The 12,730-nt window shown below is 46.6% G+C and overlaps 1 protein-coding gene across 1 annotated transcript in view; it reads left to right on the forward strand.

The window, feature by feature from the left end:
- Positions 1-2,071: 2,071 nt before the first annotated feature.
- Positions 2,072-12,730, forward strand: part of CCDC6 (coiled-coil domain containing 6) — a 110,448-nt gene continuing 99,789 nt past the window's right edge. Inside the window, exon 1 of the mRNA XM_081569059.1 lies at positions 2,072-2,804. Coding sequence (XP_081425185.1) covers positions 2,496-2,804 — 309 coding nt within the window. The 5' untranslated portion in view covers positions 2,072-2,495. The remainder of the gene's footprint in view (positions 2,805-12,730) is intronic.

Below are 12,730 nucleotides of genomic sequence, written 5' to 3' on the forward strand. Positions count from 1 at the left end.
ACCACTTTTACAAGAAGTAGAAAATTAGATACGCTTCTGCTTTGCAATAACAATAAAAACCATAGTGAAAAAATATTCTCCAGTTTATTCCCATCTGTATCAGCAGGGAAGCTTTAGAAGATGACTTTCTCCCTAAGGCCTTCTAAACACAGTTACTGCCTGTGAATACCATGTCAAAATGCAGTTTTCCTCCAAATCCAACTCAAAACCAATCCATTTTAAGTTACAGTAACCGTGGGCCCTTTAAGAAAGTCAAGCACTTTAAACCCCACCCCTCTGCCGACTGGTAGCAGTTAAGTCCTCTCTCTGAAGGCAGTTGGTGATAAAGCTAAGAGAAAGGCAACTTGTCTCCTGAGTATTTCTAAGTAAGCTCTAGAGGTGGAAGCTTTAAGATACTATGGGATAGGGAACATTGAAAACCTGTGAAGAATGGAAGCCATACTGGCTCTTAAAAGATTCTATCACAGTGCTGGATAAAGTGGAAGGAATGTTAAGTCTGGGTTTCCCCCTGTGGTGCTGCTCCCCGCTAGCTTTACTCCTCCATTTCACCCAGCAAGTGAGTTTTCCAGAAGCTGTTTCCAGTTTAACGAGCTGTTTGTCTCCTCTAGCAGATCCCCAAAAGGAAAAGTCAGGGAGAAGAGCAAGTTTCGGTGAAAATTAAACTGGTCACTTCTAACAGAGTTATTTACATTGGCTGAACGTTTCTGAAAAGCAACGTCAACTCTTTTGTTGTTGTTCCTGCTACACCAACAGTGACTAATTCAGAAGTCCTTTAGTATTAAACTAAAAAATAATTCGAAATTTGGGGTTTAATTGCGGTTGGCATTTTGGAGCTGGCTGCCAGAAAGCAGCCATCTTGGTAAAGGATGATGTCATTTGGAACACTTGGAGGTTTCACTTTATTCCTGGGTACCAGTTTTCATTAGCCATTGAATAACTGTAATCATTAGGCTAAATTTAGTTTTAAAGATAATGGAGGAGCTGAAGTAAAAATCATTAAAGCCACTTCTTATGCTTCCTAACACGTTATAAACTTTCCCCAAAGTTCAAAGCAATAGAAAAAACTTCACCCCATTTTCCCTCTATATTTTGTTTCCATATGTTTGTTCTTCTGTTGACTAAGCTGGGGTAATAAAACTAGTCTGGTCGGTTTCATTTTCTGCTTTTCATACATAAGTGAAAGCTGTTTTGTGTCAACAGTGTAAAGTGTTAAGAATCATCTCACCTGCTGGGCCAATTTCCTGTAAGCCTTTGTTTGGGAGGGGAGAAGGGGAAATGCAAGTTTTGATTTTGAATTTCTTATGCTTTAAAACTAGAACCCCGAATTAGACCACACTAGCATAATTAATCTGTGTTTAGTTTTGACCTACTTAGGTTTTCTAGGAGTGGGCAAGATGATGGGAAAGAAAATGATGGTTATGTTGCATTCCCACTTAATCATCACTATTCGTATAGCAGAATGCTCTGTCTGCAGTTGCTTTGGAAAACCGGCACTTAAAAAGAGATGTTTTAATCCACAAAAATTGTTTGTTTTTTCTTTTTGGATTAGATAAATGTTACTGTCCTATTGCCCAACAGGTCCTGGCATTGTCTGCAAGATGCAGAGAGAAAAGAAAAAAGTTGCACCTTGTTTAGACAATTTAGCGCAGGGTGGTTTGTGGGATTATTAGGAGGAGTAAAGAGGGCGGTGTGTCTCTTCTGCAGATCTTTTCTTAAGGAGGTTAACCTGTGGCGCCTGTCTCGTCGCCCTCCTCCGCTCCTTGCAGGGGAACTTTCTGTTTTGTGAACGCTATCCGAAGCTTCCCAGGCAAGCTCACTGAGAGATCCAACTAAAAGGGCTGCGTGTCTGTTGGAAACAGACAGAGGGAGACAGGAGCACATACGGTCAGCGGAAGATGGGGCCACGGAGTCGGCGGGGGCTGGATGCCCGAGCCGGGCTGACCTTTCCACGTGTCCCCAGCACCTGCGAGGCTAGTGGGGCATTAGGTTTCTTTTTCCCAGGAGCGGGTGCGAGCCCGGAAGGGGCTGGGCGGCCGCGGGCTTAGGTCAGGGGGCTGGGAGGCCCTCCCTCAGAACACGTGCGGCTAGCGAGCGGCTGGTGCGGAGGCTGGCCTGGCTTTCCCGCCCCCGGCCGGCCAGCGCGTCCCCAGCCAGCCGGCGGACGCCAGGAGGGCGGCGGCGGGTGGGTCTCGGAGCTTTCCGCCGGCTTAGCCGAGGGGCCTAGCGAGCGCGCCAGGCCCGGCTGGAGCGAGCCCCAGTGCAATACTGCCCGAGCCCGGGCGGGGTCTCTGTTCTCTGGCAGAGGAGGTCCCTTGGCAGCGGGAAGCTCCCTCTCTTTCTCTCGCCGCCGCTCCGAGTCTGCGCCCTGGTGCCAGGCGCCCAGCTCGGCGCTCCCCTGTGCTCGCCCCGGCGCCCACTCATTCGCAGCCCAGCCTTCGCCGCCGCCGCCTCACTGCTCCTCCTCCTCCTCCGCGTCTCCCCAGCCCGCCGCGGCCATGGCGGACAGCGCCAGCGAGAGCGACACGGACGGGGCGGGGGGCAACAGCGGTAGCTCGGCCGCCATGCAGTCGTCTTGCTCGTCGACCTCGGGCGGCGGCGGCGGTGGTGGCGGCGGGGGAGGCGGCGGCGGTGGGAAGTCGGGGGGCATTGTCATCTCGCCGTTCCGCCTGGAGGAGCTCACCAACCGCCTGGCCTCGCTGCAGCAGGAGAACAAGGTGCTCAAGATCGAGCTGGAGACCTACAAACTCAAGTGCAAGGCGCTGCAGGAGGAGAACCGCGACCTGCGCAAAGCCAGCGTGACCATCGTGAGTGCCCCCCCCAGGGTGCGCCGCGGTGCTGACCTCCGTCCGCCCCTGGGAGATGCTGCCTCCCAAACCGGGACAGCCCCCGGGTTCTTCGAGGCTTCCGAGGACCTGCAGCGAGCACAGTCGCTGCCAAGACCCGCCGGCCCCGGAGGGTGGAGGGAGAGGGAGGTGTCCCTTCGGGGCCGCGCGGGTCTGCCCTCCCCGGGGTCCAGGCCCCTCGCGGGGTGTGGAAGGAGGCTGCTGGGACCACCCCGCCCCCTCTCCCCCCCACGTTCCCTTGTCCCCCCTGGGGAAGGAGGCCTCTCCGGGAGGAGCTGGAAGCTGGCGGCGTGGCTGGGGCGGGGGGGAGGAGGGCGGGGTGGGACTTTTTTCAGTCCTAGTTTGCTTGAGGGGTGCGTCCAGAATCGGGGAGTCCTAGGCTGAGGGAGAGGCAGGAAGCCGGGGCCTGTTCCGGGGGCCTGGCCGGGGGTGCGCAGCTGGGCTGGGCAGTTGGTTGGCATCAGGACGGCGCTAGCTGGATCGCCCGGGGAGGAGGCGGGAGAGAGTGGCCGGGAATCCGGGAAGTGCAGTTTTTCTGGCCAGGATCGAGAGGGAAGGGCGGGTACCGGAGCTGATGCTCCCACCTCCGTTGGAAGTCCTTTCCCTGGGTGGGGGGTGGCGGCGGCCGTGTACAGCTGGGAGAATGCAGCATCTTATACCGGCTTGGACAGAGCGAAGGGTAGGAAGCCTGGACCGGCAGAAACCAGGGTGAAGGGGATCGACTGACTCCCTCGCCGAGCAAGAGGGAGTTGTTTTTGTTGTTGTTTTTTTTGCGTGTGTTTGCTTCCTTGGCAGTGGAGTGTCTGGGGGATATTTTGGTTCGGCGTCTAGATACTTGACGGGAGAACGGGCTGTCCTGGTTCCACCTGGTCCCTGGAGGCTCCCCCAAACAGGATAAGATTAGGTGTGTAGGTCTCCCTTCTCGTGTAGCAGGCCTTTAGAAAGGCCACTATTAGCTGTGATGAGGCTAAACATAACTGGGAAAAGTACAGTGTGTGCTCTCACCTACTATCCGGCTAGCCACATCATTAACATGCAGAATCCCCGTACAGGCAACCCTGTTGAGATCAAAACAGCTTCCCAGCCAGGAGCAGAGAGGAAAATGTCAAGAAAGCAAGGGGATGAATTGCCATAGCTACTCCACAATAGCTGATTAGGTTGAACCCTCAGATGGAGAAAAAGCGTGAATTCGGGGATGGATGGAAGATCACAACTCTGCAAAGGAAATGCGGCAAGTTTAGGATGTCCCTGTACCAGAAAAAAGTCTTCAGTGGAGGTCGGGCTGTGTGTATCCACGCCCCCCCCCCCCCCCCCCCGCGCGCGCTGGCTCGCACTTGGGGACTGGATGGCATTCTGAATTTGCTTAGAAAGCAGGTTTTCACCAAAGTTTCATTGTGATGGGCAGCCTAAATAGAAATTGATTGTTGAAAGACACCCCGCATGCTCCGATCCAGCTCTGGTGAATAGCATTGGAGCAATATTCAGACTGTAAAGTTCTTGAAGTGCCCTTTTGGTAGGATGGGGAGGAATTTGCAGAGGCAGCCACTTCCAAGCCTCTTCTGGAGCCTTCTTGGCTGAGAGAGATGTCTTTGGCTAGTGGAGGTTTGAGAAGAGGGGGAAGTTGGTGGAAGCAGTTTATTTAAGATTGGAGTTAGTAAATGAGAGGGTGAGTCTGGTCTCTTGGAGAATGTGAACCACCGAAAGTAGTAAAACTTGCATAAAATGGAATCTCTGGCTTCTTGCATACTGTGAGCAATTCAGGCTGTTTTTGTTTGGGAAGGAGGATGGCGGGGTGGAGAGACTATGAAAGGGTTAGCTGTTTGACACTTGACCATATTAAAAGTAGGTCTGTAAATTGTACACAGACACATTCATTCCTGGTGTGTAAGATCACAGGCCACTGAACACTTGGCATGAAGAGTTGTGCGAGGTGGTGGCTTCCTTGGAACTTCCCTCAACTAAAACTGACATCTCACCAAATATGCTTTGTGAAAAGTTCTGTGGCCTCACTGAGTCAAAATTTAAAATTGTTTTGGATGACAGCTTTTAGGTACCAGAAGCCTCTCCATTCTTTAATCTCTGATGAATATATTCAGGGAGATAAATAAAAAGTGCTTGTGGTTTATTGAGTTCCCTAATATTTGGCAGGTGTTACTCAGGCAAATGCAGAGGAGAGATTCCTTTGAGAGTTTTGTTGAAGTTGACTGACTTAGAACACAGATTGTGGTGAGTGGGTTTGACCTTTAGGGTTTGTAATTTGGGAGGAAAAATGTGTGTGACTACATCAAGTAAGTCTGTGGATATAAGGATTCCATTGAACAGCACTGTGCCATATAGTCTGTGTCAAGGTTAAGCTGCAAGAAACTTACTGCTAGCAATCCAGGAAGTTTGTGAAAAGACTTAAATATTCAGTTAAGTGAAGGCCTTGGTAGATTTCTCACTAATTTTGTTTGAAGGGAAGATGGTACCAGAATCCTATATTTGTCTTCATGGCTTTTACTAGTTCCTCTAATTATGATATTAACTTTAATAGTTTTGAGCACAGAAGGTGATGGTGGATATCTGTTCCCTGAACGTATTCAGCAAGGTACCTTGCTGATCAGCTACACCCTGGGAAGAGAGAGGTGTTCCTTTTTTAGGCGGGGGGTAGTTTTAGGTTAGCAGCAAACTTAAGCAGAAGGTACCAGGATTTCCCAAATATTCCTGCCCTTCCTCCCTTCCTCCATTATCAACATCCCCCACCTGAATGGTACATTTGTTGCAACCCATGAACCAACATTGAAACAACATAATCACCCAAAGTCTATAGGATTCACTCTTGGTGTTGTACATTCTATGGGTTTGGGCAAGGGTACAATGAATTGTAGCACCATGATAGTGTACAGAGCAGGTCCCGTGCCATAAAAATCCCCCGTGCTCAGCTTTTTCATCCCTCACTAACCCCTCAGTTCAATTCAGTTCAGTTGCTCAGTCGTGTCCGACTCTTTGTGACCCCATGAACTGCAGCATGCCAGGCCTCCCTGTCCATCACCAACTCCCGGAGTCTACCCAAACCCACGTCCATCGAGTTGGTGATGCCATCCAACCATCTCATCCTCTGTCGTCCCCTTCTCCTCCTGCCCCCAATCCTATCCCTGGCCACCACTAATCTTTTTTCTGTCTTCCATCAGTTCAGTTGCTCAGTCGTGTCTGACTCTGCAACCCCATGGACTGCAGCATGCCAGGCTTCCCTGTCCATCATCAACTCCTAGAGCTTGCTCAGACTTATGTCCGTGGAGTCAGTGATGCCATCCAACCATCTCGTCCTCTGTCATCCCCCCTTCTCCTGCTGCCTTCAATCTTTCCCAGCATTAGGGTCTTTTCCAGTGAGTCAGTTCTTCACATCAGGTGGCCAAAAGCATAGTTTTACCTTTTCCAGAAAGTCATATAGTTGGAATCATACAATCTGTAGCCTTTTCAGATGGACTTCTTTCACTTAGTAAGATGCATCTAAGTTTCCTCCCTGTTTTTTCATGGCTTGGTAGCCCATTTATTTTTTCTTTTTTGGCTGCACTGAGTCTTTGTTGCAGCACATAGGCTTCTCTAGTTGAGGTGCAGGCTTAGTTGCCCTGCAGCATGTGGGATCTTAGTTCCCTGACCAAGGATTGTACCCACATCCTGTGCATTGGAAGGCAGATTCTTAACCACTGGACCACCAGGGAAATCCCTCCTTTCTTTTTAACATCGAATGATATTTCTTTGTTTGGCTGTACCACAGCTTACTTATCCATTTACCTACTGAAGGACTTGGTGGCTTCCAAATTTTGGCAGCTATGAATAAACCTGCAGTAAACTTCTGTGTGCACATTTTGGGGTAGACAGAAGATTTCTGCTCATTTGGGTAAGTAGGAGCTAATTGCTGGTAGTATGGTGAGAGTATTTTCATTTTGTTAAGAAACTGCCAAACTTTTTGGAGTGACTGTATCATTTTGCATGCCCACCAGCAGTGATGAGAGTTCCTGTTGCTCCACATCTGTGCTAGCATTTGGGTGTTATCTGTCTTGGATTTTGTCCGTCCTAGTAGGTGTGTAGTGATATCTCATTATTGGGTCCTCATTTTTTAAGCCAAATTCAAAGGCCAATAGAAATTCTTAACCAGCAGTCATTTCTGTCTCTTTTGGTATGTAGGTGCTTATTCTAGTCAAGCTGCCCTTTTAGTAAAGGACCGGTTTCATGGTCTGTGTTCTCCACATCTGTATAATAGAGGTAAACATCATCTGTGGGGAAGAATCAACTGTACAAGGCCCTTCATCCTTGTCTGCAAGTGTCCGCTGCCCCAGCTTTCCCCTGGTGTGTTTTATTTGGGTTAGTGGTGGAATGGAATGTTTTGAGTGATTATCCAATTTCTCCTAGTAAATCAGCAGTGGAGCCAGACTGCTGATTATCAATCATAACTTCTTTGGAGTGGAGAAAATAAACAAAATGCAACAAAAAAATGCTCAGTTACACTGTTGAGTAGCTTTTAGATGTTAGGCTTGATCTTTCTGACTTGTCCTGTGGGTTAAAATGTAATAGGAGATTATCTGAGTCAACGTAGTGAGAGGAGTCCAGGGGTCGTGGTCTCTGAGAAGATGAAATGTAATTGTGGGCAGTAATTGAATGGCTTCTAAGTTCTGGATTAGTTTCTCAAAGTATAAGCAGGGTCTTATTCCTGGCATGCTAGTTCTCCAAGGTGTGTTTTCTGGACCAGCTCAGACCTTTGCCATGTGTTTGGTTTGGAAGTAAAGGCCCATGACAAATTACTAGAATTTAAGTGTCTTTTTCTATCTATAAAATTAGTCTTTCATTATAGAAGTTGAGGGACACAGAGGAATACAGAGATCTTTTGAAGTTATAGAAGAAAAATGTGTTGGTATGGCATTTAGATTAGAAAACTTGGCTATCTTAAATATCAACAGTGTAACAATTTCATTAACCAATAAAAGCCACCATATAGTTAATGTTGTGGATTTCAGATTATTTACTCTGGAAGCCCAATACACTATTTTCCATTTCTTAAGACTTCGTTTTGGCAGATTATGAAGCTGTCAGATCAACATTGCCCTTATAAAAAGGTGTAGTGTGTGACTTCTTTTTCCCCTTGCTTTACTTATTTATTTTTTTTCCCCTTAGATCTAGTGAAAGCACCCAACTTTAGATGCAACTTTGAGAAAAGTATGACCTCACAGTTAGGTCTGATTATACACAAATCCAGTCTTCTTACAGAGCCTATACTTAGATTTCTTCTGTGTGTTTCATATAATCTCTTTGTATTTGATTTTTTACAAAGCCCTACAAAAGTGTAGAGGAGGTCAAGACAGTCTTTTCTAGTGCTTTTATTTATTTTGCTGAGGATGGGAAATAGTTGAGAGAATCACCAGTATCTGGTTTGTGATGACTCTTGTTCAAGACCGGAGACACTGGTCTGGAGCAAAAATCTGAAGGAACTGTTGCTTGCTTATGGACTTTGAATGGCTTCCATTGCCCTCTGGCTCCAGGTGAACTTTTTGTGGTTTACCAGGCTTTCTGTGATCTGGCCCCTGCTTGCTTCAGAGACATACCCCTCACATTCTCAAAGCTCTCACTCTGCTGAACTGCGGGTTCCTGAATCTCAGTAGGTTTCTCTGGCTTCTCTAAGATGTACCTCCTGCCCTTAGATGTCCTTCCCTACCCTGTCACCCTGTAAATCCAAGCAGACTGTACTTCCTTCTGACCTCAGTGTGCACTGGTACTGCCTCTTTGCCAACCACACGCTGGGTTAGTTGCCCATTCATGAGACCCCTTCCTCTCCAGGCCCCCAGCATGTAGGTCTCCCCTTTGGGAGCAGAATTTGCCTTGTTCACTTCCATTCTTCAGTGCCTGGCATGCAGTAGACACTCAAGGGTATGTTGGGCTGACTTCAGAGGCATTAAGTGATGAGGTGTTTTTGTTTTATTTTCTCCTGGGGAAGGGAGCCAAGACTGTCTCCAATCCTTGTGCTCCTAGAGCTGCTCTCCTAACTGTGTCGGCAACAACAGCAAACACCATCTTCACCACCCTTGTATGGATGAATGGATACACTGTATACTTTGGGGGAGCACCTCAATTAGTGTGTGCCCCAAACCTTTGCCTTCTGGTTATGGATGATATTGTAGGCAACCTTATAGCACATACCTAGGCATTTGTGATAACGTTTTCACCTCTAAAAAGGGTACACAGTGTCTTTGGGTTCACTTTTACAAGGGTTGTTTGAGCAAGGCTTAGGGGAGAAAGTGGCTCTGTTGGAGGGGTTCAGTTTTGCCACTTTCGTTTTGGTGATGGTGACAGGTCTCTTCAGGCATTCCTCATAACCTTATTTAATGTTGAAATGCCCCATGGCTGCTTCTGGAAAACAACCTGTGGGCCATCATGGGGAGGAGGTATCAGTGCAAATAGCAGGCACCTGAAGCTCCAATTGGGGCAGTATCTGCAAACAGGATGGGGAGATTGTTGAATCCTGGTCGGAGAAGGCAATGGCAACCCACTCCAGTATTCTTGCCTGGAAAATCCCATGGACGGAAGAGCCTGGTAGGCTGCAGCCCATGGGGTCGCTAAGAGTTGGACATGACTGAGCGACTTCACTTTCACTTTTCCCTTTCATGCACTGGAGAAGGAAATGGCAGCCCACTCTGGTGTTCTTGCCGGGAGAATCCCAGGGACGGGGGAGCCTGGTGGGCTGCCGTCTATGGGGTCACACAGAGTCAGACACGACTGAAGCGACTTAGCAGCAGCAGGTGGATTTCCACGTGTGGCTTGCGGAGTGGATTTTGGGGGGTTGATAGTGTCACACAGTGTGTCCTTGCATTCTTGTTTTCTTCTTCCTCAAATCATGCATTGCAGCATTTACTCCTAGAGATGCTAATCTGAGCCTTTAGATTCATACAGCCAGATTGAGTAAGGAGTAGGGTCACCTTGTTTGTTCCCTCATGTACTTTGTCCCTCAGTGGGTAGGTGTTGCTTTTTGTTTTCCATCACAGGTAGTTAGTTGCTTTTATTAATAGATGGATTGAATGATCGTTAGAGCTGGTGATCACAGGTTCAGGGTGTTCCTGCTCAGTGGTGGTTGACATTTTCCTGACAGGGAAATGAATGCTCTGGAAAGTATTTCAGATAGTCAGGATCTTGGAGAGGTATTAACTTGCAGACTCTTCCTACCTCCCCAAGGCTATCAGATTTTCTTACCTTTTATGCTGGTCAAGCCCTCAGCTGTGGATTTTATCCCAGTGCTCCAACTCATAAATTGCGAATGTCACTTTGTGTAGGTGTTCTCTTTTAGGGAGAGCTAACAAAGGGTTAATAGTTTGATGGTTGTTTAGAATGAATTCACCCCCTTACTTATTATTCGTCCCTAGATCTGAGGCATGGGGTGCAGATTAGTGCTTAAAATTCATTTTCATACTCACTCGTTTAACACTGGGAAATTTTCACCTCTTCAGTAAGGCACAGAATGCTGCTGCTACTGCTAAGTCACGTCAGTGGTGTCTGACTCCATGTGACCCCATAGACGGCAGCCCACCAGGCTCCGCTGTCCCTGGGATTCTCCAGGCAAGAACACTGGAGTGGGTTGCCATTTCCTTCTCCAATGCATGAAAGTGAAAAGTGAAAGTGAAGTAGCTCGGTCGTGTCTGACTCTTTGCGACCCCGTGGACTGCAGCCCACCAGGCTCCTCCGTCCATGGGATTCTCCAGGCAAGAGTACAGAATGGCGTGTCATGAACACAGCCTACAACAGGCAGGATTCAACCTACAAGTACTTGGGAACTGCCTACTGGGTGTCAGATACTCCAAAATACCCAGAAGGAATGTAAGGGCTTCTCCAGCAGGATTGCACTTGACTGGTGTTCGGCTTGGCCCTGTCTGGTTGCGGCAGGGAATTCAGAGCAGAGAGAACTGGCCTTCCCTCTCCAGCACTTTGCAGCCCAGAGTTGTGAGGTGCGGAAATAACCAACATACAAGTGGAAGCCAGAAAGGCGGTCCATGCTGACTAGTGCCAAGGTTCCAGGGAGGGCTGGCTTACCTTCCACCTTCCAAAATAAAGTTCATCTCTTCTAGTGAATACCTTTAAGGAAAACAATGTGTCATATTCACTCACAATTTAATTAGCTTAGAGTTTATTTTGTAAGACAGCAATGGAGAGAACTGTTGCTCAATTTGTCTGTGTCCAGGTGGCACTGAAAGGCTTTTTGTTTGTTTTTAATTTTCTTTTAATGTGGTGATGATTGAAAAGAAATGTCAGTGATGTTTTTAATTTCATAATTTAATCTGCCCATAGACAGAAATTATCTAGGTGGTTTTTTCATCTATTCCTATTACACTCTGGGGCCCACCCACTTTCCTTACATAGACATTATTGGATGGACCGAATTTCTTAAATCTTGGAAACTGTGAAAACAAAGACTTCTTAAGGTTAAAATGGATTAGAGATACTAGTTTATGGGCAGTTGCAAACTCCGGTTTTGTAAGAAAGCAGTGTTGATGGATGGGATAATCTTGCACGCATCTGTTCCAGATCAGACCAGCCTCCATGGGTGCCAGGTGTGTGTCCCGAGTGAGCGGGTTAACACCCTCCAGGGCGTCTCGGGCCACTTGGGATCAGATGAGGCCATTTGGTACTGAGGGGCAGAGCTGGGATATTCAGCCAGACAGATGTAGGTCATAATTCAAAAAAGTTTTCCATCGAAGGAAAGAGGAAAGTGAAAGAATGAAAACAGCATGGACTAAGGGTGAGCTAAGGAAAGTTCTTAGAAATCTAGTACCTGCATTAAACCCTTCATGTGTTTATTTCACTAGTGAACAGAATCTTGGGAAGTCAAGGTTTTTGAGACTGAATTAGAAGAGCTAAAATAGTCCTGAGAGAAAAATTATTTGGTGTTTTAATTATAGAAAGAGCTTCTCAACTTATGAAATTATTTGCATGTAAACAACGTTTTTTTTTTTTTCAGTTATCTTACTATACTAACTCAAGTAATAACTTTTATTCTATTGAGATTTTTTTGTTTGGGTTTTCTTTTTTGGTTCTTCACTAGGCAGGCCTTAATTTATCTAAACAAAGACATTTGCTAAGAGTCAAAACATTGTGTCTGCTTCGTTTAGTAACCTCTGATTATAGAAACACAAAAATTTGAGAGAAAAAAAAATCGGCTAGATGATTTTAACGTCTTTGTTAACCAAAGAGTGTGATTTTAAGTGTATATGCTATAAAGTAGCAGTTTGGACTTCTTTCGGTCCAAGTAACTACCTGGTAAGGTGCCATGTCTTTTGAAAAGCTTTATTAACTGTTTCACATCATTTTAAACCTTGAGTGCATGTAGCTTATTATTTTGAAGTACTGAAGATACAATGACATTTTTTTGGTTGTAATATATGCACAACATAAGTGTTGCCCCTTGAACCATTTTTAACTGTACGATTCAGTGACATTAGTTACATTTACAGTGTTGTGCCGCCATCACTATTATCCATTTCCAGAATTTTTTCAACATCACAAGCAGAAACTGTTTACATTAAACAGTAACTCTTCATTTCCTTCCTACCTCCAGCCCCTGGTAACCTCTATTTCTAGTTAACTTCAAATATTTTTTCTTTTAATTTTTAAAGAAAAAATGGAGTCCGATGTGCAAAAGCAGCTAGCTGCTTTTTCTTGTCTTGGTGTTGAAGTTGTGAATTAGCACCTAAAGCTTTAATTAAAATGCTGTTGATATCTTGCTCCAACTTCAATTTTTATTGCCTCTTGGCTAATCCGTATCTGGTTCTTTTTGGTCATTCAGCAAACATATGGCACCCTAGCTCTAGGCTCCACACTGTAGGTCTAAATCTGCTCTCAGAGTAGGCACCCAGATGTGGAGAACTGGG

This window comes from Giraffa tippelskirchi, chromosome 2 (genome assembly GCF_054371585.1).
Source record: "Giraffa tippelskirchi isolate mGirTip1 chromosome 2, T2T-mGirTip1v1.2.pri, whole genome shotgun sequence".
Lineage (NCBI taxonomy): Eukaryota > Metazoa > Chordata > Mammalia > Artiodactyla > Giraffidae > Giraffa > Giraffa tippelskirchi.